We start from the raw sequence: 27,897 nt of genomic DNA, 5'->3' as shown, positions 1-27,897 counted from the left end.
AGTTGTTCTCTTTGTTAAAGGGTTTGATAGAAACCGACTGTTTGGAGTTGCACTGCCTTTTTATTTATTTAGTTTCCAGCTTAACTCTCCAGTTTTGCCCTTTATTATGCCAACGTTTCTGTTTTGCACTGTGCAGCATTGTTCAGTCGGATACAGTTTATCAAAACTAAGTAAAATTCGATGGCCATTTTCTGTTTTTGAAGTAAAATTAATTGACTAATCGGCAGCTGTTAGTGCAATATTCATCTAAAAGGTTAACCTTTCTCGTGAGTGTTTCCAGCAGCCACAAGGTCAAAACATATTGAGTAATGAACAGACAACATTGATGATGGTGAATCTTCAAGAACCTTTGCTTTTTGTCTTGTGATTGTTTGAAGTATTAACTCGCTCACGTTCAAGCCTTTCACACAGAACTCTCACTTTGTGTCGCGTTATGGAAGAAAAACATCCGTTACAATCAACTGAAGCAGTTTAGAAAATTACTTCTTTTTTCTTAAACCCGTGCAGTGGTTTAAAGAACCAGTGCCGGCACATTTTCAGCGTCATCGATTGTGCTGACAAATTGTGCCGTCGTTCAACAAATACCGATTCGATCATGAATCCGCTGTTCGACAGCAATCAACAGCTCTTCTGATAATCGCTCGAGACGTTCAAAAAGCCAAAAAGACGAACGTTTGCTGTTTTTTTTTTAAGGTGTCGAGTTACAGAAACTATTCAGGAACTGACAGCCCTTTATCTCGTTCCTGTTTCCATTTTCGCTGCATCTGAAAACCCGCGAAGACGACAGCAATTTTCACACAAGGAAACAGTAATGATGTTTTTCCAGCGCTGTGACGTTTGAATGAATGCAACGATAAATAAAAATAAATAAAAAAAGAAGGGAGGGAGGGCTGTTCACTGGAGATTTATTTCTGCTATAGAAGGTTGAAAACAGAAATGTCATTTTTATTCTCCTGCCCACGTTTTCTCCAGAGCTGCTCTCTTTATCCCGCTCATGTCTGCTTTTAATGTCATTGCAATCATTTATCATCGTGTTGGTTCCGGTGGCACCAAAAGCCGTGAAGCTGTGGACAAACTGATGCAGCTGTGAGGTTTGTCTTTGGTACGTTTTTGTCACCAGAAGCTTTGGCAGCAAAAACTAAATGTAGAATTTATGTAGAACCCTTCGGTTTTTCTGACGGCACCTGAACCTGTTGGCTTCGAGTCTGAATGAGCTTTCTGGACAACTTTCAGTGGAAATTACCGCAACAGCCGTACTAGGTTGCATCCAGTACCGTTTGACTTTCACACGACGCACAAGTGACGGGACTTTGAGGTGCGTGAAGTGATTTTGAGAAGGTTTTTCCCACATTTTAGCTCCATCATTGGTTGTTTGCAGAGAGCAAAAGACAGAAATCGTACAATTTCTCTTGATTACAAACTGAGATGTTCATAAAAATCTAACTTCACTGCACTAACAGCTTAGATCAATGATTCCAATCTTGAATCTTATCTTGGTTTTATTTCCCTCAAGATGCTACCAGGAGCTGATGTTTAGTTTGTTGCTTCTGGCTGTTTAGGAGTCCTCTGTAGCATCAGACAGCAGCAGAAAATACATCATGATGTGAAGCATGGAGGTGGCAGCATCATGACGTGAAGCATGGAGGTGGCACCATCATGATGTGAAGCATGGAGGTGGCACCATCATGATGTGAAGCACGGTGGTGGCAGCATCATGATGTGAAGCATGTTGGTGGCAGCATCATGACATGAAGCATGGAGGTGGCAGCATCATGATGTGAAGCATGGTGTGAGTTTTCACTTTGTTAGCTATTGGGACAGTTTGACGACCTGCTTTTAGTTGATATTTATTGTTTTGTTTCTCAGTGCGTCATTGTGTATTTTCCAGTTTTGCCAGAGTGAAGATAGTGTAGCGTCTCTCTGTCTGAATGAAGCAGGAACATTAAGCAGAAGTGATCTTTGTCTAAATGACACAATGGAGTCGCTTTAACGAACTGATGGAGCAGCAGCGTCGCATATCTCAAGTCTATAAAAAGATTTATCCTCACAGAAATGTTCTTACTGTGGAAACTCAGTTATTTTCAGTGCCAGTCATCTGTTGTTTATTTTCTTAAGCTTTTTGTAGTTGTAACTTTCTGACTAAATGCAAAGCAAGAAGTAATAAATTACTAACAAGGTGAACCTTAAGCTGCAGCCGTGCTGTGAAGTGTTTTCTCTGGTGTAGCTGTGATTTCTGATGGTTGTGTGAACTGTAGCTGCTGCAACAAAACTGGATTCATTTGTTTTCAGACTTCGGAAAATACATCAAGACCTTCCAGGAATATGCAAGTTAAAATACCGTAATGTCAAACAATTCGGTCATCTGGTGCCATTAATTGAATTAAGGTCTTGAAACATAGAAAATACACGTTTGTTGGCTTTAAATTCTGGAGGGTTTTTTTGTTTTCTTGATAAATGTTGGGAGATACGAGCACAAGGTTTTGCAAGACTTTGTGTTACACTTTGTGAAAGTGCAAAAAACACTAAATTATTGGAAAAGGAAATTAATTTTAGGTGCAGCCCTGCGGTTAAGAGTTTTTCAGATATAGTTGGTGCTGGTTTGCTGGCTGCAAAGTGGCACAGTTGGTTGGCATTGTTGCCTCGCAGTAAGAAGGTCGCCGGTTTGCGTCCTGGTGAGGACACCCGGGATCTTTCTACGTGGAGTCTCCATGTTCTCCCCGTGCAGCGTGGGTTCTCTCCGGGTTCTCCAGCTTCCTCCCGCACAGTCCAAAAACATGCTGAGGTTAATTGGTGATTCTAAATTGTCCATAGGTGTGAATGTGAGTGTGCTTGGTTGTCTGTCTCTAAGTGTAGCCCTGTGATAGACTGGTGACCTGTCCAGGTGAACCTGCCTTCACCCTGAGTCAGCTGGGATAGACTCCAGCGACCCTAGTGAGGATTAAGCGGTGCATAGATAATGGATGGATGGATGGTTTGTTGGGTTTCAAATGTTGGACTAGTTTGTTGATGACACTAAATTAAATGTAGTTTATAAACATTGGGAACACGTGTGTTCTTTTGGCAGGAAATTATTTTAGCTCTTTCGAAAAATGTTGGGAGACACTAGTGCAAGTTGTTGCAAGAGTTTGCCTTCAGACTTTCTTGGAATGTGCAATGAAATTCATTTTAAATACTTTATGAGGAGCAGCTATGATGGAGAATTGTGATTCTGGAGGAACACTTGTGTCGTGACGCATGTAAACAAAACAACTTTGGGGGTTTTCTGGTGCTATTAGTTAAATGGAATGTAGTCCGAAGTCTCGAAAATACACTTTCTGACTAAATGTGCGAAAAGCAGTAAATGTCAGGAATCTTTAGCTGCTGTTTAGTAATATTTGAGACGTAGCTCTGACTCTGCAGAAAGGTTCGTGTGCTCTCTGCTGCTCCCCTTGCTGTAGGACTCGAGGAGATACTGAAGCTCCGTCTGAAGGCCTCGGCGATGTCGACTCGGTACGAGGCTGTTCTTCCATCTCTCTCTGGGATGCTGCCGGAGAACGCGGCATCTGGGATTCTCTCATTATCTGGCAAATTCACGAGCTCAGTCAAGGTCTGCGAGCTCGTTTAGCAGCAGACGCTCCTCAGCTGCAAACGAAAAGCGCCGCACGACAACAGTGGAGGGATCGGCTTAACCTTTCCTCAGTCGTTAGAGAGCGAATGTTGTTTTGTTATCAATTTGAAATCTGTGAACGTCGCAGCAGCAGTTCTCGAGCATCCCTCTCTGCAGATTAGAGCGATGTATGGAAGGCGGCGCTTTGAAGGAAGCCTCTCATCACAAAGGCATTTCCTCCTCAGCCACTTCCTGCTCAGGAGCAGTCGTCCTTAAACTCTCGAGGTCCGGCCCGCTCTGATATGGAGGCGGCAGTCTGGACGTGGAGATGCTTTCGTAGCTGTTGGAGAAAACGTCTTTGACCTCGTACAGCGAGCAGTTTTACGGCCCGAGCTTCGTTAACGTTCGTCCACCACAGTCTTGACCTCCACACACGACATGTACTCGAGTAAACAGCAGCACAAAGTGGACGCGATGAGCGAGCAGGAAGTCACAATCTGAGATGCAAACCTAATAAAAAAACTGAAAGAATCTAATCGCAGCTGCTCGAGACAACAGCCAAACCTGATTTATTTGTTTTCTGAAGCTGGAAAAAAAAATCTGTCACGATCCATCAAGAACTCTTCAAAGATGCAAGTAAACATACTGTTTCGACAAATTACTCGGCTGGCAGGAACATTTTTCTGGTGTGATGCCATTAATTGATTTAAGGTGTCAGAAAATACAGAATTAAAGTCCATCACGGTTCAGCAGAGGGCTGCAACTAACCATTATTTTCGCTATTAATCCATTAGTTTGGTCTATAAAGTGTCAGCAAATGGGGAAAAGTGTCCATCAAGGTCCAAAATGACACATTTCTTATTGAGTTTAGTGTCACAGAGGCAAAGAAACTCTTAAAACATTGACATTTAAAAAGCTAGAATCAGAGAATTTAGAGTTCTTGTTATAAAAATCACTCAGACTGATCACTGACTGGTTTGATAGTCGACATCTAATCGATTAATCATCACAGTGTCAGTTCAAATTTCAAAATAAAATGCCACGTTTTGTCCAAGAAGCTTTCCAAAACCTCCAAAAGCTGCTCAGTTTTTAAAAAAAGATGAACAGAAAATGTAAATTCACTCGTCTGAGTAGTTGTAGCCAGAAAATATTTGGCTTTTTTCACCACTTCTGCTTGAAAATGTAATAAAAAAAACTCATGTTGTGTGAAGATTTAATTAAAAACAACAACTTTGAAACTTCATCAGCAAGAAAATCCAGATTCTTCACATTTTCCACATCAGTCTGAGTGCTTTTATTGATGCTACTTATACTTTGTGCTCCACTACAGTTAAATCTGACAGCTTTATTTATTCTGAAGATGCGTTTAAAGTTACTACACAGTTAGAAATTAAACCAATTTCCAACCTTTTTCGGCTCACATTTCACAACCCTCTAAACTTCTGTCGTGTTCCAACAAAACGTTCAAATGATCCAGTATCTCACCAGAAATCAAAGACGAGACAGAAAATGTAGTTTTTCTTCTCCCTTCTCTTATTAATCATGTTTTGGAGCCCTCGGATTTATCTTCTGTCCCCGAATATAAAACTGGATATAAAGCAGTTGAAGCTGCGGCAGTAAAATCATTCCGACGCCGAATTATCTCCTAACGGCAGATGTAATAATAAATCAGTCAGAGGAAACAAAAACCTGAACTTAATATTTCAACAAGATTCACCTGCAGTGTGCTTTAACTGAGGTACGATTTCTCATGCAGGACTTTTACTTTGTAGTGGAGTATTTTTACTTTAATGGTACTTTTACTTCAATAAAAGAATCTTTCTTTCGCCACTGATGATGAAACTTTAGATGTGTTGAGCTCTGAGGAACTGGACGAGCTTTACGATACTTGTGGTTTTCTGATCTGATTTTTTCACGCAGAACTTCAACTTGTTCTATTTTTCGCAGCTGTTTTGGTACTTTTAAGTTCTACTAGAATCACTGACAGACAGAAGAAAGTCGATTCCTGATGACTTTACTAAACTGTGCTGATCTTCTTTTGGTACCAAGCAGAACACAAGTGGTGGAGTTTTGATGTTTATTTACAAAAGCGAGGAGTCAAAACAACAACAAGCATAAAACAACCAAGATGATCGAACCAAAGACAACAAACCAAAACCCAAAAGCTTCGCTGACCTCCTGACATGAGAAAACCTTTACATACTCCTGTAATTACCCAGAAACCCATTGTCTGGATGCTAGTGTGATCCACGGCAGCCATCTTGGCTCATCAGGCCGACACCAATCACCTGCAGGCAGAGGGCTGGTTAGCCAATCACAGGCTGGCAGCGACAGACTCCAAATTAGCATCTGCGACACACCTGCATGCATGTTTCTGCAGGGAGAACACAGATTTTTACCAAACGCTCCCTTCAGCCTCAGCTGTGTTTGGTGATAATCACTAAACAGAAAAAGTTTGAAGGTGAACAACTCTCCACATGCGCTGTGAGACGACGGCGAGCTCCTGCCGAGCCCCGTCAGCTGTTCAAAGGCCGCTTTGTGTTTGTGAATCTGTAATAAAAACCATTTGGCTCCGGCCTTCTCCGGAGGGACGTCCACCCCACAGGAAGCTGAATAACAGGAGTGGCACGGATGACAGCTCGGTCGAGCACTTCCTCCGCGGGGGCCGTGAAGGAAAGGCTGAGTGCTTTAACTTTTCTTTCCTTTTTTTTTTTTAAAGCCGGGATGTTCTCCCACGGCGGCGGCAGTGAATCCGAGTGTGGAAATCGGCTTTTTTTTTTTTTTTTTTTTAAAGCCGGGATGTTCTCCCACGGCGGCGGCAGTGAATCCGAGTGTGGAAATCGGCTTACGGTTCCTCCGCCGGGTCGCTGCTGCTGCTGCCCGCTGACAATGGCCACCTCCCGGGCCAGACGGGGAGCCGGAGCAGAGGTTGGAGAATGACAGACGTGATTACGATTTTATATTCATAGCTTGGCTTTGCGTTGGGAGAATCCTATCAGTCTGGAGGAGCAGCTAACTGAGCAGAGCCTCCCTCCTCCTCTTCTTCCTGCTGCTGCTGCAGACAGTTTGAAGGACGGAGCTGCAGAAAGCCCGAGGCCGGCTGAGCTTTAACAGGGCTGACAGTGGATCTGTAGCGTTAAACAACTCTGCAGAGACAGGCAGCAAACAAAAGATATGAGCAAATTATCTGCAGAGCAGTCCACTGCACCGCAGTTTATGGGACGATGTGGAGCCTGTTAAATGTTCTGTGTAAATAATTTAGAGTTTACTGCTTTTTTTTTTCTCTCTGTAAAGATGTATTTGATGCGTTTAAGTTTTAAAGCCAGAAGGCAAACAGTAGTTAAAAGGATCATTGCTCGTTCTTTGGACCATTTATATCACACATATGGTCATAGAAACATGAAAAGTTCAGTTTAAATTCAGCTCCTGCTCTTGATTCATACTAGTCTGTAAGTTAACACCCACACAGAAGCAAATGCACAATATTCTAGATATATCAAACATCCCTTTGGGCTCATTTATCTGAAATCCAGTCTGACATTTCAGAGACTTCCTCTGAAATTTAAAACCGTTTTTGTTGGTTTGCAACAAAACTTCCGCACAAACGAGAGTTTGCAATGAACCACGAGTGGAACAGTGAAGTAAAGAGGTCAAAAACGTAATTATAGCTGCACATAATGTTCATTTGACTTATTTATTTGACATTTCTTTAAAAAAAAATGATGAAAAATGTCCATGAAAACTCCCTTAAGTCCAAGATGTCATGCTTTGTCTGACCAAAACCCAAACAGAATCAGTTTACTGTCATAGGAGATGACAGAAACTAGAAAATATACGCTTTCTAGAAGCTGAAGTTGCTGGCAATTGACAATTTACATTTTTCAAAGACCCCCTCTGGAGAAAATCAGGTTGTCTGTCTTGTTAACATGCTCATATGGGATTTTTTTTAATGCTAGAAGAACATATTAGAGGCAAAACAAAGCGTTTCTGTCCTGAAACTGCAGCATGTCGATGAAAACCTCAAAAACACAAATTCCAACTTCCTGGATTTCATGCGTAACAAATCCAAAGAACCAATCCTGTCAGCTGTTGTGACTTGCAGGTGAGCCGGTGTGCTTTAGGTGCAGTGACTGTGGAGAAAGAGGCAGAAGTACTCGATCTGTGGAAACTAAAAGAGGCATTTAAGACATTTTAGGGCCGGAGGGGGTTATTTTCATGGTTAAAATACGGGACAGGTTTAAGTTAGCCGGCTAACTTGAAAGTTATCCAGCTTTGTTATGTTGTTCTCCATGTTGAAAATTGACATGAATTGCAATAAAAAGGGAATAAAGTGCGTGTAAAAGTTGCTTTCTAGGCTTTTGAAGAAGTGTATAAAACTGTCACAGGTTAAAGCTAATAATGCTAATGAAAATCAGAAGTGTCCTGTCAGCAGTTTTCCAGATGCTTTTATTATAATAAACGTGTGTGGAGACAATGTTTTAGGGCTGCATGGGTCGAATTACTGTGACCACGAATAGCAAAATATCAGAGCAGCAAACACTCCTGTGCAGCAAAATGTGGGAGCCAAAGTCTCCAAAAGAGATTTTTTTTCATTCATCATAAAAAACCTTCTTAACAACTACAAAACAACAAGTCCCAGTACAGATGTTGTGCTACATCCATATTAAAGTGACAAAAACCTCTTTACAGTTTGTTTCCCAGCTTCTGAACAACAGTTTTTTCCACAATTTAAATATATCTGCTGCTGTGGTGGCTGATGGCTGGATGGAAAAACTTTAAACCCGAAGCACTGAAACGGACAAAAAGCCATAAATGAATAAACGAGGATGAGACGGACGAAGCTGCAGGAAAAAAAAACACCTCTTAAATGGACTTAAGTTGACAAACGGCTCCAACGTAATCAGTGAAAATCAAGCGGAACAGCCGATGACACCGACGAGCTTCCGCGCTCAATCCTAATAACCCGTTAATTTGTGCGACGATCTTCGAGTCCTTTAAGTCTTTGTTTACACACTCTGGGAGAATCTGGCTGCAGAAAAAAAAAAAGCGATGCTCTAAACTGTCTCCAGGTCTCTGCATTAATCCAATAAAATCCACAGATAGTTTCCGCGATGATCTCGTCCTCCGCAGCTGAGGAAGGCATCAGAGCTGAACGCTTTCCTTCCCCCTCAGCCCGATGAGACACATGAAACCGTGTTAGCTGTTAATTCCTGGCGTTATGAAAACCCGAGCTAATGGCCGAGCGCTTAAACTCTGCAGAAATGTTATTAGAGGCGTCCGGAGGGAGGGTTTTTTTCGACACGCCGTTCGCAGAGAAGCTGCAGCCGGGCCTCATTACGGCCTCCCAGCGCCTTATTACCAGGCGGCATGCGGCGATTTGCATGGCGGACTTTTTCTTCCTCGTTATTATGCTCTTTCTCAGATTTACATGCCGGGAGGACCCCACCCACCATTGTTAAACAGTGCAGGGTGGTCAGGCCGAGGTTTGGATATCTGCCGCCGCTGCAGACCACCCAGAGTTTTACATCTGACCTCGCCTCACCCCTTCCTCCCCCCGGCTTCAAAGAGATGAGATCCAGACGTCGTGCCGTCCCACAGAGCGAGTGACAGAATCGCCTCTGGGGTTCGGATTATTAAACCGGATAGTGGATCAAAGCTGCTGATAGCTGAGTTTTTAATCCGACTGTTTGTGCAGCACCTTTTCCCGCAGTTGGAAAACAAGACATTATAAGGTCCGAATGGAAAGGAAATAATAGATAAAACAAAGCCATGAAACAGTTTGACTCTTTGGTTTTAAAGCTGTCAACGCTCTCCGCTCGTCTCACATCCACGTCCGGCTGCTTAAAAGCTCAAATCTGCCGGAGGTTCTTTTGGCTGACGCTTCGGAAAAACTAAAGAATCTCCCACGGAGAGGCGAAGGGGCGCCTCCCGGTTCATCCAGTAAAACGTTCAGACGATGATGCAGGACTGTGTAGTAAACTGGCAGACGTGTTTAAAACCAGCCGAAGTAGAAGCTTTTAATTGGGATCAAAGGGATAATCTTCATCAAGCTGCCTGTTATTGATGAATAATTTGCCTCCGCGGTGCGTTATGTTCAATATTTCACGTCAGACTGGATTATCGTGTTTTTACCTTTTCCCAGAATTTCAGAATGTAAGTAATTGATTACTTAACCTGCCTCCAGGTTTTGAAGGCGAGCTGTCTTTAAAAAAATAACTGCTCAAATTACACCATTTATCAGAGCTAGAAGCTGTTAAAAACAGAAAGAATCACAGAGTCATCGAACTGCTCGTCTCATTCAGTTCTTTTAGACGGACTCCACGGTCTGATTGGACTTTCTGGTTCTGTTTCTTACTGGTTTAAATCCTGTCTCGCTGAGTAAGTAAGCACAGAAGATTCCTCATCTATGAACCATACAGTGAATTATGGTGTTCCTCAGGGTTCCATTTTAGGTCCTCCACTTTTTAATCTATACACGCTCCCCTTGGAAATGTCGTCAGGAGACACAGCATCGGTTTCCATCGTTATGCTGACGACACACAGCTGTTCATCACCATGTCTCCTGATGATGCCCTTTTGAATTGTGTTTTTGACATTAAATCACTGATGGCAAACAATTTTTTTACAGCTCAACCAGGACAAAACAGAGGCACTGGTCATCGGAACTAAAGCTCAGAGAGACGTGCTTAGTTTGCAGCTCTTGTATTAAAACAATGCGAACAAGTTAAAAGTCTTGAAGTCATCTTGGACTCTGCGATTGATTTTAAGCCCCACAATAAGAATACTACCAAGATGGCATTTTAACATTTAAAAATTTTGCTCGACTGCGACCAGTACTCTCGAAAACTAATGCAGAGACACTACTACATGCAGAACTGACTACTGTAACGCTCTCCTATCTGACCGTACATCCTCTCCAACTTCTTCATAACTCGGCAGCACAAGTTTTGTTTTATCGTAACGTAACCGAAACTTAGCGTGAAATTGTGATTTTCCATCAAAATAACGTTATTGTATGCGTGTCATTTAAGAAAATAAACCATGGTCTCTAACAACATTCTGTAAAAAAACAAAACATTCTGCAGTTCTAGGTGCTGCTAAGACTCGGCTCTGATGTGACAAAAACTCTGATATCTCAACTGAACTGCAGGCAGTGTTCACGAAGCAGACAGGAGACAAGTATGGAAACTCATTTTAAATTTAAATATCTATAACATGTAGAGTTACTGTGTTTTCCCCCAGTGTTGGTAACACCCGTGGGCGTGTTGAGTCCAGGGTTTTTGAGTTTTCGCAACATGAATAATGATAGAAATTCAACTTTTGATGTTTTTCTTGTTTGAATGATTTATGGCTGTCTAACTGTGTCGTACAGCTCAGAGGACATTTCTGAGTTTTCTCTCCTTCTAGTTATAGTTGTTCTATTGCCAAAAAGGTGCAGGACTTTATATTGCATTGAAAAATGAGCCAACATTGAAGAAAACTGACCAGAAAGTCCAGAAACTGCTTGGAGGTCAGAGGGTTAAGTGCTCAAATTATTTGCTGATTTATTTTCTGCAATCCTGCAAAATGCTTCATCATGAAACCTGCAACAAGTGATTTTTTTTTTGGCCACAGAAACAAGTTACAAACACAATACTGAGCCATGCAGTTCCTGCTTTGCACATCCATAACAATCATTCATTTGAAGAAGCAACTTTCAGTCTTTCTGCCCTGAGGGACATTTGTGGCTTTTTAGCTGCTCCACTGTTTCACCAGCAGGTCACATAGTGTTCAGCTGCATTTTAGAGCAAACTGCAGCCAAAAACTGCACAATGAAAGCCGTAAAATTGAACGGAAACAGTAAAGTTTTGCGCTAGGCAGCTATAAAAGAAGCATTTTGGGCGTTTCTCAGATGATCCTTTGCACATCTCAGCTTGCTAACAGAAGAAACTGTGTAATTTTGCACATTTTCAAGTGAGTAATTTGCACATTTCTGCACAATCTAGATATTTATATTACTTTCTCTGCCCTGAAATTAATTGAATTTGCTCCTCTTACTTCTTAATAAGCTTTTTAACCTTTTAAACTCTCTACTTGTCAGCAATTCCTCGTACGTGAAAACCTTCTTGGCAGTAAAACTAATTTTTTATTGACATTTTTCTAAACTCAGGGTTTTAAAAACAAATTCTAAACTAGTTTGATTCATAGTTAACATTCTGGACTTGACAGCATTAAGATTTAAACTGGTAACGTGACATATTTTGGGTGTTTAAAACCACCAGCAGAGCTTTAATTAGGTTTAAATTGTAGATGATGCTCCAATTATACACAAAAGGAGTAAATATACAACACTTAGTGTATGAAATAAAGCCCCTGCTCTATTTTTAACAGGAGGTTAATGTTCTAACTGTTAATAATGTCGTCATTTTCATGCCATTAGTGAAGATAGTCTTTATTTCAGTTCGGTCCGTGGAGCGGATCGCACCGCCGCGGTTATTACAGAGCGCTAAAACAACTCTAATGAGAATAATGAATGCGACGTACGAGGTCAGACTGCGAGGCATTTATCTTTCCGCTGCATATTTCTGTTTCTGTCGGCTTTAAAGTGGATACAGATTCATCATAAGCTGATAGCAGACAATGGCGTATTGTCCGGTCCAGTGAGGACGTCGGTTTATGGAGAGCCGTGCACTATAAAGGAGCTGATGCTGCAGCTTTTATGTACCAGAACAATAATTCAGCCTCGGCGAATGAGGCTGTTAAGAGTTTTAAAAGCATAACGGAATAATTCCTCCCGAGCCCTAAATGTCAACACGCGACAGTGGGGAAGTTGTAACACGGTGACTTCTTGTTTTGTGCACTTAAAAGCAGAACACAAAGTGGAGTTTTTTCCCTCCAACGTCGCTGCTATTTCTGTCCCTTTCAGGCGTGTGAATGTTTCATTTGCAGCGGCGACAGGAACGCCGGCATTAACCGTAACGTGGCTGCAGCTTGGAATCGTTCCCCTTTTTTTTTAGACGTTGGCAACAAAAGAGTTCAGGAAGTGTGACGGGAAGCAAGAAATGTCTTTAATTTAAAACCTGGTTGCTGTCATGTAGTTAATGTCACAAGAAGGAAACAGAACATCAACCTGGTAATGGACCACGTTGTTGTCTGTCTTTAAATCAATCAAATCAGGTTTATTGTCATTTTGCTGTACACACACAGTAATGCAGGCAAGATGAGAGAGCGTTTCTTCAGGATTGTTTAATTAGTAAGTTTTGCTACACTAAACGTTCACTCTCGCTGTCTCCTGAAGGGGGCGCTGCGTCCATGCACGTCCTCCTCAGGTCCTGGTAGGTCAGAGGTGTCCAATCCTGGTCCTCGAGGGCCACAATCCTGCATGTTTTAGATGTGTCCCTCTTCCAACACACCTGATTCAAAGGATCGTTATCAGGCTTCTTCAGCGCTTGATGATGAGCTGATCGATTGAATCAGGTGTGTTGGAAGAGGGACACATCTAAAACATGCAGGATTGCCCACCCTGTGGTAGGTCTTCAGGGACATAAGACACACACGATGGTGTGATGATGGTGATGCTGTCCAGAGCTGTCTGTCTGTCTGCATCTCCTCCAGCTGTCTGTCCGTCTGGGATGTTGTCATGGAGCCATGTTTCTGTTAAAGCAGACACTCAGCAGTCCCTCCACTCTCTGAGGGTTTCTCTCAGCAAACGTCCAGCTTGTTGTGGAGGGAGCGGACATTGGAGAGCAGGAGGACGGTCCTGCTGGTCTGGAGGGGTTAGCCTTTAGCCTAGCATGGGTCCCGGCTCTCTTCCTCCTCCTTTGTTTACATTTGTTTGTGTTTCCTTCTCTCTCGGATAACTGCCAGCATGGTCTCCGATCGGACTCCGTGTTGGTGTAGTTTGTCCAAAACACAACCAGTCGCCGCAATTCCAGCACCGTTCACTGTCCTGATGCCCAGCAAAGTCTCTCGGCCGCAAGTTTTGCAGAATGAACATCTGGGATAGACAAGACACTCAAAATGTTCACTTTAGTTTTCTCCTGAAGTGGCCAATATATATATATATATATATATACAGCGCCCTCCATGATTATTGGCACCAATGGTTAAGATGTGTTCTTTAGCTTCTAGTAAATTCAGTCTTTTTCTAAATAATATAGAACTGCAATGAAAAAAAAGAGGAAAATTCAACCTTTAATTCGAGTGCATTTATTCAGTGTGAAAAAAATCCAACATTAAAAATTAATTATTTAACATCCAATCATGTGTGCCACAATTATCAGCACCCTTGATGTTAATACTTTGTACAACCCCTCTTTTGCCAACAATTCATTTGAGTTGAAGGTTACATTTTTCTACAATTTTCAGTGTGAGAGGATGCTTCTGCAATAAAGATTGAATTTATTTTAAGGCTTTTAACACATCTTAACCAATAATTATGGAGGGCGCTGTACATCTATATGTCTATATGTATATGTGTGTGTGTGTATGTATGTATACCCTCATTCAGCCTTTTGTACCTCCTGAACTTGTATTAAATTTCTACTTAAAAAGGTGATTCAGTTCAGTAAAATAAGACTCTTTGCAGCAGAGCATCCATTAGCCGTCAACTATTAAAGTAATCAAACTATTTTCAAACTACTTCTCTAAGTGCAGCTTCTTAAATGTGAATATTTTCGCTCCTCTGTGACAGCAAACTGAACATCTTTGGGTTGAGGACGACATCTTGGACTCAAATCGGGATTCTGGTTTTCATCGTCCAGTTAAAGATGTTTATGAAGCTTGGTGTTGGTTTGTGTATAACAGATATAGATCTAGAAGTGAGTTCATCGGGTGCGACTGAGGTGTTCCTTTGCTGCCGTACACTAGAAGTGTGTCAGCGGTTAAACCGTCTCCGGCTTCTTCCTTCGCCGCATCGAGCCGACGCTGCTATGAATTATGGATGCAAGTGGAAAGCCTGGTATCTCTCAAACCGCCGTGTTCCACTGACCCACATCTTGCTGTTTGGTTCATCCGCCTCCTTATTATTTGTGAGCGTTGTGTTAACACCGACTGCAGCGGTTTTAAACATTAGTCCGTGCAGTCGCTGTGAGAGGAGCTGTGAGGCTTCATCTCCAAACTTGGTGCGACGTTCTGTGTGGAAACTGCAAAGTGACAGATTCATCTCAGTGTTTCTGTGGAGGGTGATGGCAGAGAGAGAAGCTGCTGGACACATTGTACTGGAGATATTTGCAGAAGAATTCAGGGATTCCAGTGAAAGTTCATAACAAGCAGAAACACTCTGTGCTTTATTCATCCTCGAGGGGGAAATTTCTTACATTGCTCCCATTAAAAGTTATAAAAATTTCATCAGAAGACAAAGTGTGAGATAAAGAAGACTAGAAAGATATGTCCTAGAAATATAAACATGAGTAGAAACATACAAAATATAAAAATGTTCGTTGTAGTAGGGAAATAGAAGTTGAGTTTTAATTGCACACAGAAGTAGGAACCCTCATGTTGGGCTCCGACTGGAGGAGAAATCTGAATCACTGTTTGATCCAGATTTTTTTTTGTAAAATAAAAGTTTACAGTCCAGCATGAAACCTCCAGAACTGCCTGCAGCCTCACCGGAGCCTAAATAATAAAACATGTTAGTTCTACCGCTAGCCCACGAGGCTAACGTTAGCCTCAATAATTAGAGCTGACGGGAAAAAAATCTCACCTCCAGTTTTCGACGAATCAAGAACAAACGAACTGTGTTGACTTTCATTTAATCTCACTCTAGTATTAAATTGTTGCACCACAGCCTCCGTTTGGTTTCTATCCGTTTCCCTCTAAAAGGTGCTGCTCTGCTCCTCCTGACTTCACAATCCTAATATGTGCTGAGATTGTAGAGAAGAATATCTGACTGTCCAGATGTTTTATTAGCCTCCTCTGTGGGAGTGTAAACTGTTGGCAAACTCTGCTGTGAAGCAGTTATGAGACTGGAGCCGATGGCACGACTACATCTTGAAACTTTAAGCAATGAGCTGCCAAGTTTCTTCCTAGTTGTTGGACTTAAAGCTGTTTTTCTTTCTTTAATCCAAACACTGTTGCTCTGAAAGTCATGTTCATGGAATTTAAGATCAGTTTCATGATCGTATCGATCAAAGTGTTGCAGATATTTACATGTAGACATGATAAGGCTGCATGAAATTTGATATTTACAATTTAAATATTGCTTTTTTTTCTATTTTTTGATCTGTACGTCTCAGAAGTTTTAGCTGATCAGTTAATCTAACAGCTGATTGGTCAAACTATGGATGGTTCCAGCTCCTCAAATGTTGATTTCTTCACTTTTTGTTGTGTTTGTCAGACAAAACAAAAGCTGTGATGACTTGAACTTGCACTCTGAAGTTGTGATTGTTGTTTTTTTTTATTGTTTCCCAACGGCATATAAACCGAAAACCTAACTGAGTATAAAAATAGGTGTTAGTTGAGAGCCTGAATCACAATAATTCCTGTCACTATCGTTCATTTCGCGTTGAATCCGGACCTGAAAAAGGAGCAACATGGACGGACGCACTGGATTTTGAAGTTGCAGTGAGGATTTCTCAACTACTTTCTACTAAAATCCCATGAAGGAAACAGTTTATTACTAAATTTACTACCTACAGCCAGACAGAAAAAGAACTTTCTCGAGGGATCTGCAGCCAGGCCCTGCAGACACTCTGCTGGAGCAGCGAATGTGGATTAATCAGCTGCTGAAAATAGTCCCGCTGCAAATGCACTGTTTCCCTCTGAGAGCGCCACAGTGGCCGGCTGTTGGACAAACTTACTGAGACCTTTTAGGAAATATATATTTTTAAAAGGAGTTTTCTCCAGCAGGAACCGGCCACTTTGGAACTGAGTGGTGCAGAAAAGTGCAACAGCTTTGGTCTTTTCAGAGGATTTATTGATGATCAAGGAAATAAACTGTTCACTATCCTGTTTACTTTTCACCTTTTTGCACTATTTGACACTTTGATTTCTTTGTTTTGCTTATTTCTATCTATATCTGTGTATATGTTCATTTATTCATATATATTTATTTCTTGTGTGTTTTTACACTTTCTTCTTCTTCCTGTTGTTTCAGTCTGGAACAGGTTCTAAATACATTTCATTGCACAATATACTGTGTAAAATTATGTTTGAGACAAATAAAGCAACAACATCAGCAACTCTCAGTTGTTTTTTGTTTGTTTTTTTTGTACCAGTTTGCTAATAATTACAGAGATTGTGCATCAATAAGTGTTGAATTTGTTTAAATAAACTAATATCTATCAGACATCTGTATCTATGAGTCAAGTAGCCAAAACTGATTCTCCGGTTGGTCTGTACATCGAGACAAAAACACTCAAAGTTTTTTTTAAAGACTTTATTCACACATATTTATGCACATCCACTAAATAAAGTGATGTTTTTTAGATTTAAAGCAGGATAACTTTCATTATGTACCAAATAGAAAACTCTACATCCTACACACTGATCATGATTAACTCTGTAACTCTTCTGTGTGTTTCAGAGATGATGGGAGGTTGTTGACATCCGACGTCGCCGCTCGCTAAAAGGACGTTTTACAGCAGCCTGAAGCCGCCCGCCGGTGCCACCATGGCCGCCCATCGGATCAGAGCCACCACCAACAACAACACGTCGCTGCCTCGCTGCAAGTCCGAGGGCACGCTGATCGACCTCAGCGAAGGAGTGTCAGAAGCCAGCCTCACCGACGTCAAAGGTCAGCGGCGCCAACAGCTTGCAGTCGTCTTTGTAAAACGAAATCGTAAACTGGAACAGTTTTGAGGGTGTTTCACGTGACAGATCCCAGTATTTCTTTTTCTCTGTTTTCTTCTCACTGGGTTTTGGTGCATCAGTCACTGCTCAGCAAAATTCTCATTAGTAATGCCTAAATATGTCTCTTTGTTTTGTTTTCAAGGGCTTGAGTTAATTATGACAAGGGCTGCATTGGTGTCAATTTGTTTGTATGTGAAATGTGAAAAAAAAGAACTTTCCTGTAAAGATTCCTGTAAAAATGTCACATCAAGTGACAGAAATTGGCAGCTTTTTAAGAAAATGTAGACATCAGCAAAAAAATAAACGGAAGAATTGAGATTGGTAGCTAAGTACTTTTAGGTCAAAGAGAAAAGGACAAACTTTAGTCTTGAGGTGTTTTGAGAAAGTAGAATTTATATAATATCGCATGGAGATTTGTCTCTATCAGAATCAGAATCAGAAATACGTTATTGACCCCCGAAAGGAAATTGCTTAAATAAATGCACAATGCAGTGTTACGCAGTATAATAACAGTAGTAAGCGCACATATTGTACATAAAACACTCATAAAAAATAACTGTAGAGACACTTTTATGTATAGAAAATATTGATATTGCACGAGATTCTATATGCAGCAAAAAATGTATATTGCACAAACTTCTCTCTATATAAATATTGATGGTGCACAGATTTTTCTATATGTAGAAAAATATTTTTATTGCAGAGATTCTTCTATGTATGAAAATATCACACGGATTCTTCTAAAGGACAAAAATATTAATATTGCACAAACTTCCCTCTATATACAAAATATTGATAAATGTAGGAAAATATTTATACAGCGCAGATTCATCCATATGCAGAAAAGATGCACAGATTCTTGTACATGTAGGAAAAAAACACATTTTTCTAAATATAGAAAATAATATTGCACAAAGTTTTCTCTATAAATGTTTAATATTGCATAAATTCTTCTATATACCTTTTGTTTTCTACTAGATGTGTAAATTCTTGTATAGATTCGTCTTATTTATTTTTTATTAATATTTATTGTATTTTATTCTTTTCTTTCTTTAGTTATTTTACTTTATTTTATTTTTTTAATTTTCCTATTTCTATTATTCCTGCTCATTCCTAGGGTGACACCAACAGCCGAAACCAAATTCCTTGTATGTTGTGTACATACTTGGCCATTAAAACTGATTCTGATTCTGATATATGAAGAAAATATTGATATTGCACAGAATTCTAAATGCAAAAAAAAAAATATGTACAGATTTCTTTATAAATAGAAAATATTGACATTAAGTCTTCTAAATGCAGGAAATACCAATATTGCACAGGTTTTTCTATATGTTGTGTTTACTGTAACTGCCTAACAATCAGGCCGATAACAAGTCGACTAAAAAGGAGTCATTTGTGCTTTTGGTTTGTGTTTATTGTGAGATAGCAGCAGCAGCAGCAGCAGCAGCGTTGTACTCGGAAAGCGCAATGATCAAAGCTACCAGTTAGTGGAAAGTTACCTCCAGAGAAATGCAGCGGGCAGATGTACACCTGTGAACTCAGCCGTAAACCTCAGAGAATATCATTTATTTCCGTGTTAACCGTCTTTTCTCAAGTACTTTGTGTGTTTCCCGATTTTGCAGAGAAACAAAACTCTCCTGTGTTTTCCGGCTAAAGCTTTAAAGCCGACCATGTGCGTCTGTTACATAAGTGGGGTCAGAAACGGAGCTCATGAGGAGGTTCCAGCCCGCGGAGGCTCTTTAGTCGACGTATGGAATGTGGACTTAGCGTTTCTGATGTGGTCGAGAAGAATTCCACAGTTTATGGAAAAATCAGCTTCGTGTCAGAGAATAAATAAACCGACAGTCTCGTTCTTCTCTGAGAGACGCCGTCTGCCTTTCCTCTAAACTCACCAACCGACCTGTCAGGGTTTTTGCATTTCATTTTTTAGGGTCATAGCAGCTTTTCCACGATGCACCAAAGTGGAAAAACTACTTTACTGCATCACAAGCTGCTTTTTTCTTCCTCCAAAATGTATTTAGTGTTGTTATATTGAGCTATTATTAATTAGCTGCCTACACTTTTTTCTAAAAACCACACACCTACCTGGTGTTTGCAGACTCGTCATACAGAAGAGCTTCTGTCAACACGTATATCCGTCTACGTCACGTACTGGTCCGTTGTTTTATTTGATGTTTTGTTGCTCAGGAAACTTGTGTGGATGCTGCTGCGTGAATCAGTAAAAGAGCTTCACTGTTGTTATCAGAACTATAACTACAACCTACTGGGAGTTTAAATCAAATTAATAGCAACACGCTACCCAGCAGTAGGTTTCGTTTTGGTTAAAGAGGTGAAACTGAACTGTTTTTTTCTTTTTCCCTAGAGTGTAAATTAGTGAGACTCCTTTCTGGGGTTTATTTTGCAGATAAAGTGGATGTTTGTGCTGTACTCAGCTGCAGCATCTGGTTGTGACAGTCTGTAGCTGCATCATGATGATGATGATATCCTCACAAGCACATTTTTGAATTTTGCACATGTGGGCCTTTTAAATGCTTAGTTTGCTCGATATTTTGCAAGAAATTAATATATTAACCCTCTGAGCTACAAGCAGTTTCTGGGTGTCGTGATCTGGTTTAAATTGTTTATTTTTTGCAGAATTTTAAAATGTAAAAGGTGGAAAAAAAGTGATTTTTTAATAAATATCATGATTTTCAGCTTACTTTTGTATAATTTTCCTGAGGGAACTACATATCCCACATGGTTAGCTGAAGGAATATCTGACAATCATTTCTGTTTTTACCGTTTCTGGATCATGAATGCTGTAGTTTTGGCAAACAGTGTCATGCTTTTCTGGCAGGTTTTGGGGTTTAGATAGTTAAAGCCCCATTTTTAGGATTTTAAAAGTTCAAATATAAATAGGTTGTGATAGAAACAAGCAAAAACTTAACACCCTGCATCTGTTAAATGCCATCAAGTATACAATCAAGATGTTTTATATAAGACATGCCACTCTACCTCTACCTGACACAGCTCTCTCTGTTTTCCAGTGCCTTCCCCCAGTGCCTTACGACTGGATGCGACCGCCTCCTTCGGCACTGCCAGGGAGGTCGTTGCCATTAAGGACTACTGCCCTTCCAGCTTCACCACTCTGAAGTTCTCCAAAGGGGACCGCCTCTACGTTCTGGACTCGTCAGGAGGAGAGTGGTGGTACGCCCACAACAACACGGAGATGGGTTACATCCCCGCGGCGTACGTTCAGCCCATCAACTACAGAGACTCGTCCTTCAGCGACAGCGGCATGATCGACACCGTGGGCGACTGCAACGAGGAGGCGGCCAAAGAAATGGACCTCCTCGGAGAGTGGGCAGGAGTGATTCTGAAACCAACCACCTTCCAAAATGGAAATCCTTTCGCAACAAACCATACCTCTACAAACCCTTTCCTAAACGGGGGTCCTCAGAGCTCGCTCGATCAGAACAGTAACGAGAAGTCCGTCGACCTCCTCCTGTTTGATACACTCACTCCATCGGTGCCCAACTCCACCAGCAGCACTGCCGACATCAACGGTTTCGGCAGCGGCGTTTTTAACTTGAGCCCCCTCAGTCCCACTGTGAGTTCGGGGCAAACATTGCGCAGGGACAACCCGTTTTTTAGAAGCAAACGTTCCTACAGTCTGTCCGAGCTGTCCATCCTGCAGGCTCAGTCCGACGCCCCTCAGACCTCCAGCGGTTTCTTTGGCGGCCTCAAAGCGCCGGCGCCGGAGCAGTTCCAGAGCAGGGAGGATTTCCGCACGGCATGGCTCACCCACCGCAAGCTGGCCAGGTCTTGCCACGATTTGGATTCGCTGGGCCAGAACCCGGGCTGGGGCCAAACGCAGCCGGTGGAGACCAACATCGTGTGCCGGCTGGACAGCTCGGGAGGTGCCGTCCAGCTTCCCGACACCAACATCAGCATCCACATACCCGAAGGCCACGTGGCCCCGGGGGACACGCAGCAGATCTCAATCAAAGCTCTGCTCGACCCGCCGCTGGAGCTCAACAACGACCGCTGCACCACTGTCAGCCCCGTGGTGGAGATCAAACTCAGCAACATGGAAACCAAAACCACCGTCACCCTGGAGATGAAAGTGTCTGTGGTGGTTAAAATGGAGAACAGGCAGACGACTGAAGTCTTGTGTGTTCGGAGTGATTGCAAAGAGGGACCTTACACTCCGGTTCCTCAGGCGTACCTGTACGGGGACACGGTTCAGGTGTGTCTGGACAACCTCGAACCTTGTATGTATGTGTGCGTCGTGGCTCAGGCCCAGTCCATAATGCCGGACTCCACAGTTTGGCAGCATGTGGTTAAGAAAATCACATTAGGAGTGTATGGACCCAAACACATCCATCCGTCCTTCAAGACAGTCGTGGCGATGTTCGGCCACGATTGCGCCCCAAAGACGCTGCTGGTGAGTGAAGTCGGCAAACAGGCTCAGTCTGCACCACCAGTTGCCCTGCAGCTGTGGGGCAAACACCAGTTTGTCTTGTCCAGACCGCAGGACCTCCGTGTTGGAGTTTATTCCAACATGGCCAACTACGAGGTAAAGGCCAGCGAGCAGGCCAGAGTGGTGCGAGGCTTCCAGGTCAAACTAGGAAAAGTCAGCAGACTCGTCTACATCATCGCCTCACGCAACGCAGAAGACGTTTCTGACTTCACCTTAAGAATCCAGGTCAAAGACGACCAAGATTGTATACTGGCTCAGTTTTGTGTCCAGACGCCAACGCCGCCGCCCAAAGCGGGCCCAAAAACATCGGTGCAGCGGCGGTTCTTGAAGAAGAAGGAGGTCGGCAAGATAGTCCTGTCTCCTCTCGCCATCGCCACCAAATACCCCGTTTTCCAGGACCGGAGAATAAACAACCTGAAGTTCGGAAAATTAATCAAAACCGTCATCCGACAAACGAAAAACCAGTACTTGCTCGAGTACAAAAAAGGAGACTTTGTAGCCCTGCTGAGCGAGGAGAAAATCAAGCTGAAGGGCCAGTTGTGGACCAAGGAATGGTACATTGGATATTATCAGGGCAAAATGGGACTCGTCCACGCCAAGAACGTGCTGGTGGTCGGCAAAGTGAAGCCCATTTACTTCAGCGGGCCCGACCTCACGACGTCGCTGCTGCTGGAGCAGATCCTGAAGCCGTGCAAGTTCCTCACGTACATCTACGCCTCTGTAAGGACTATACTGATGGAGAACATCGGAAACTGGCGGGCGTTCGCCGACGCCCTCGGATACGTCAACCTGCCCTTGACGCACTTCTGCCGGGCGGAGCTGGACAGCGAGCCGGAGAGAGTGGCGTCGGTGCTGGAGAGGCTGAAGGAGGACTGCAACAACGCGGAGAGCAAAGAGAGGAAGTCCTTCCAGAAAGAGCTCCTCACGGTAAGTTACAGCTTTGGCATCCCCCCCTCTGCTGCTGAGTTTTCTCCGAGCCACTGGTTTGAAAAAAAAATAAAAAATGCAAATTTGTTCCTTCCCTGTTTAAACTTCTGAGTCTCGGTTGGATGTGTTTTGTCCGTCATGTTTCCAATTAAATGGCCATATGTTTCTGTCAGTATCCTCCTGGTAGGAGATTTCTCTCTTAGTTGTTCCTCTCTTGCTTTATCTGCCCACGACTGCTCCAGGCTTCAGGCTTTAGGCTGTGGTCCAGTCGGCTAATTTTGCTGGGAGTGCAGTCGATAACTGCTGTGTAGGCATCGGGGTCTAATCGGGACTCGAGGAGCTGTGGAAAGCAGCAGAGCAGTTTGTCCCCACATGAGCTCGGGTTGCTCGAGCGTGCAGCGTGAATACAGTGCGCTGATGTGATCGATCCGGCTGATCTGTATGGATTTATAAATCAAAACCAAGTGATCTCACCGCTTTTCTAACATGTCTCCTTTTTCCAGACAGCGCTCTGCTATAATTACAATCTCACACGGGTATTCTTTAGCCAAGTTTGACTTTAGTTGGGGTTTTTTACTTTCTGCTTAAAGTGAGCAGATGTGTCCACAGCAGACCAAGAGGCCCAGTTCACGCCTCACGCTTTTCCCTTTTCAGTACATTCAGCTTTTCTTCAAAGAGGCCAAACTGCTGAGCTGTGTTCACTGTAAAAAAAAAAAGTGTGAACCAGCTACTCCCTTGGTTGTGCGTCTTCTGTCATGGAAATGTGGACTTTTTTTTTCAGTGTCGCCTCCGGCAGTCTCATCCTCACATGCTTAATAAACACAACTTCCTGTCACAAACCCGCTCACGGCCCCGTGCGCCATAAAACTTTTATTTTTATGTTTTTTTTTTTTATTCCGTGCGTTTGAAACACTGCACCCTTTTACAGAGAGTGCTTCCCTCTGCCTTTAAACTCCACGCTTTGTTTCAGCGTCGGTATATTATCCTCTGGAGAGCCTCCGTCAGAGGTCACAGACGTACTACAGCTGAAGTAACAGGGAGCACAAACACTGTAATTTACACAAGGTTGTAAACACTAGTTAGAACCATTTATAGCCAGAAAAACTGCAGTACGGAAAAGGACATAATAAAAGGTGGTGACTGAAAATATGGCGAGCTTCAATATAGACTTGTTTTTTATGTTATTTCTGTCTGCATTACACCTAAACTACTGGTTACTGCGGGGGCAATCAAAGCACGCAGCAACCCGGCAAATTGGAGCTCACGAAGGCTTTTTTTCTGTTTAGCCGACACAAATACGACGTTTGAGCTGCTCGCAAACATCTGACGTCCTCTGGAAAAAAAAAAAAAGTGGATTTTGGGCCTCGGAATAAAGCCGAGCGACTATAAAGATCTTCCTCTGCTCTTCAAAATGAGCAGTTCTGTGTGTCGACCTAATGATTCGTCTGTTGTCACGGTTCGACGTGGACGGAAGTCTATTTATAGAAGAAAGAGCTCAAAATCAAAAGCACCAAAGAGCCGCTTTTGTGTTGTTTTTTTTTTTTTTGAATGTCTGAACCCGCTCTGGTCGGCTTTGATTGTCGGTGGAGAGGGAACATCGCTGCTGTGTGTGTGTTCACAGACACAGTAAGGCTGTATTTACTAAGTATAGATTTTTTTATTGCTTCTCTGCTGGTCAGTGTTGCCTGAATGTTCAGTTAGAAACACACTGGTTGGGTGCCTTAGCTTAAAACCAGCAGAGTCTAATACAAATCCTTGGATAAATACGTTTTCATGATCAGATTTTGTTGTCGTTTTGTCTCTCTGTCACATTGGAGGCATTTCCATAATAGATGAGGTGAAGTGTGAGTTTTTTCATCTCGAGAGGCTGCACGCTGGAACAGAAGGGATCCATATGAAGCTGTATATAAACTGATTTTGATTGACTGGATCCCAAAACCAAACAGTGAGCATGGTAATCATTTTTTAAAAAAGCCGAATGACACCATTTGCCTGCAAGAATCAGTAAAAACAAAAGAAGTTGCTCATTTTTTTAGCCTTCTGACGGTCCTTGAACTGATCCCATGTTCACTTCAGTTTGTATAGTGAACCAAATCCGAGCTTAAAATGGGGATATTTCATTGATTAACCATGTGGACCTCAAAAAACACGCATGCAGCATTAAAACACAAGTTGTTGTTGTTTTAAATCAGCAAGATTTCACCATTTATTAGAGAAAAAAAAAAAAAAAAGCAAAAACGTTAAAAATATCATCAGATTTTCAACGGCCCTGAACTCATCATGCAGGACATGTAGTTGTGAGTGGAAAATAAACCAAATCTAAACTTAAAAATGTGTAATATTTTCACACAAATCACTTTATTTTACGTCTCATTTAAATATTAGCCATAAACAAACTGAGAAGCCGTGATTTACTCAGCTGTGAGCGACAGTCCAATATTTGGCTTTACAGAGAGCAGTTCAAACCAGAGATACTGACGGTTAAATATAACATATTTAATTAACAAAATAAATGCAGCAATGACTAGAAAGCAGCATATAGTGGAGCAAGTTGTTGGAAGATACAGTCAGCACGCTGAAACGACTTTCTAGAGTTGATGGGCAGACGAATGTGAAAAATGATGATGGAAGTTGTAAAAACGTAGAATTTCTACAGTATGAAGAAACACAGTTTTCACCATCTGTCACAACCATAGACTGTATAAAAGATGGACGTAGCAACCGGCCCTGAAAAATGAAGCCAACCCGGAAGTGTCAAAAACCTGCAATATCACTACGTCCACTAGCTGCTGGCTCCAAAAAGCCCTGAAGAAGCGATTACAGATCATGAAATACTGCATTCCTACAGCTCAGGACTTTTTTCTTATTAGTGTTCATAGTCAAATCCAGAGATCAGGTGGCCAATCTGAAAATAAATCAATACTGAATTTTTAAAAAATCGTCAACATTTTGCGGGGCAAGGGGCGTGGCTGGCTTGATTGACAGTCGGCAGCGACCACACAGGTGAAGCAAGCAGAAGGAGGTAAATGTGGGCGGGGCAGAGAGGGTCCGCCTCTCAATCCATCTGACCAATCGCTGCTCCTATGGCTCCGCCCCCCTCCGACGATTTTTGCGTCACTGGCTCCAAAAATCCAAGATGTCAACCAGGAAGTAGCAAAACCCTGGCTTCATTTTCTCAGTGCAGAAACCAACGGGTGACGTCACGGTAGCTATGTCCATCTTTTATACAGTCTATGGTCACACCTGTTGGCAAATATACAAATAAACAAATATATTCAACTGTCATTCCTTTTGTTTTTTTTAATGAGTTATGGCTTTATAGCTTTACTAAACTGCACAGAAGTCACGTTTAGGTTCTCTCTACTTCTAGTCAGGGTTGTGCTGTTTCCACGGAGGTGCAGGACTTTATATTGCAGCGAAAATGAGCCCACAGTGGGTGGAAATGTCACCTAATCTGCAGATTAATTCCTCCGTTAATCAGCTCTTTGTGTTTTCTCAGAGTCCAAGGTGACGTCTTCAGGCGCCTTGTTTTGTCCAGATGCAGAGATATTTGACTTCCAGTGATTTAAAGCAGAAATTGAAGAAAATAAAACAAATCATCACATCGGAGAAGCTGGAAGAGGAAAAAATAATTATTTTTCTGGCTTCACTTCCAACCGGATTAGCTGCAGCTAATTAGTCCATTTATTTCGCAGGCAAACCAGCCTCTCCTCATGTAAGGCTACATTTTCCTCTTCAATGCAATAAATGTCATTTTCTAATTAGAGCTGCAGCAATTAGCAGATTAGTTGATTGTCGAAAACAATTAATCCGCTTTTGATAATCAACGAGTTGTTCAAGTGGAAGCTGCCAAACATTCGACGTCACAGTAATTTGAATATCTTTGGGTTTTGTGATGCTGATTGGACGTTGCCTTGGACTCTCCTTGAACTCTTTTTTTCTTTTTAATTTTATGAGCAAAACTATTAAACAATTACCTCAAAAACAGATTCAGCGATAAAAAAACATAATCAGCGGTTTGCTACTGTGATTCTGCTGCAGCCCGGAGGATGAAGCCGTTAGATTTTAATCAACTTTTGAGCTCTAAATTGTTGAAGACTCTAACGACTGGACTGTCAGAACGCTTCTTTAATCGAACATTGCAGCATTGTGGGATGCAGCAGCAGCAGGAGGTTCAGGGTGAGAACCCTGGAACAGTAATAGAAGTTTGCAGGCTTTGGTTGTGGTATTAATCAAGGTTTTTAATTTTGTGCTGAGCTGAAGGTGATTGTTAGTTGTCCTTACTAATCAGCTACATACTGTAGATTACGTGTTCTCCTCCTGCATCCCTGATGTCTCCATGGTAACCTCCTGCTGAGATGGTGTGTCTCTTTGCCAGCCACCTGTTGGATCACTAGTCCTTTGCACTTTATTTCTTTACGTGATGCATTTATGTGTCATATCTGTGCATTCTGAGTATTTTTGCTTCTAATAACAGAGTTACAGGATGCATAAAGACGTTCATGGTGAATTCAGCCTGCAGTCTGACAAATGGGAGTTGATTTATAGGCCTGCAGTGTCACTTTTAATTCAAATTTTTATTTAGATTTTAACCAATTGATTGGTNAAAACTGGACTCATGCAGCTGCAAACACATAATGTTGCTGCAAGTTAGAGTAAAATGTGATTCTTTTATTGAGTTATTTAAAGTCTGAGGCTTTAACATTAATCAACCTGACAATTAAGCTTCTCTTGCTTTGGGCCGTTTGGAGAACAGCCAGCTGTTTTGGGAGTTCATTCGCTTTAAAGATGAGTGAAAAAGAAGGATTCCTGAGGTGTGTGGAGGGTTTCTACAATCATCTCTGTGACTTGAGGGTTTCTACAATCATCTCTGTGACTAGAGGGCTGCTGTGGGAGCATTTTTACAGTTTTATAATCTAACATAGATCGCTAACTTGTCTGTTATTCTCCTCAGTAGTGTTGGAAAAGTGTGATTCTTCCTTTAGAGGTTGGTGGAGACCAAAAGTGGAGCTAAAAGAGTCCAAAAACTGGACTCATGCAGCTGCAAACACATAATGTTCACAGCTCAGAAGCTTCTGTTACTGCAAGTTAGAGTAAAATGTTATTTATTTTATTGAATTTTGTAAAGTCTGAGGCTTTAACATTAATC

At 42.0% G+C, this 27,897-nt stretch overlaps 1 protein-coding gene across 2 annotated transcripts in view; it reads left to right on the top strand.

Annotated features, from left to right (window-relative positions):
• Nucleotides 1-27,897, top strand: part of LOC103371228 (SH3 domain-binding protein 4) — a 59,372-nt gene that overhangs the window by 10,924 nt on the left and 20,551 nt on the right. Inside the window, exons 1-3 of one of the 2 annotated variants that reach the window (XM_008300480.1) lie at nucleotides 6,441-6,514; nucleotides 17,091-17,300; nucleotides 20,386-22,748. In XM_008300480.1, coding sequence (XP_008298702.1) covers nucleotides 17,177-17,300; nucleotides 20,386-22,748 — 2,487 coding nt within the window. In that variant the 5' untranslated portion in view covers nucleotides 6,441-6,514; nucleotides 17,091-17,176. Of the gene's footprint in view, nucleotides 1-6,440; nucleotides 6,515-17,090; nucleotides 17,301-20,385; nucleotides 22,749-27,897 lie in introns of those variants that run through there. The other variant, XM_008300479.1, reaches the window with a different exon arrangement.

The sequence above is a fragment of the Stegastes partitus genome, unplaced genomic scaffold (genome assembly GCF_000690725.1).
Source record: "Stegastes partitus isolate 25-593 unplaced genomic scaffold, Stegastes_partitus-1.0.2 Scaffold1547, whole genome shotgun sequence".
NCBI classification, from domain to species: Eukaryota; Metazoa; Chordata; class Actinopteri; family Pomacentridae; genus Stegastes; species Stegastes partitus.
Note: the sequence above shows the minus strand (reverse complement) of the source record. Positions and strands in the feature narration are given on the sequence as shown.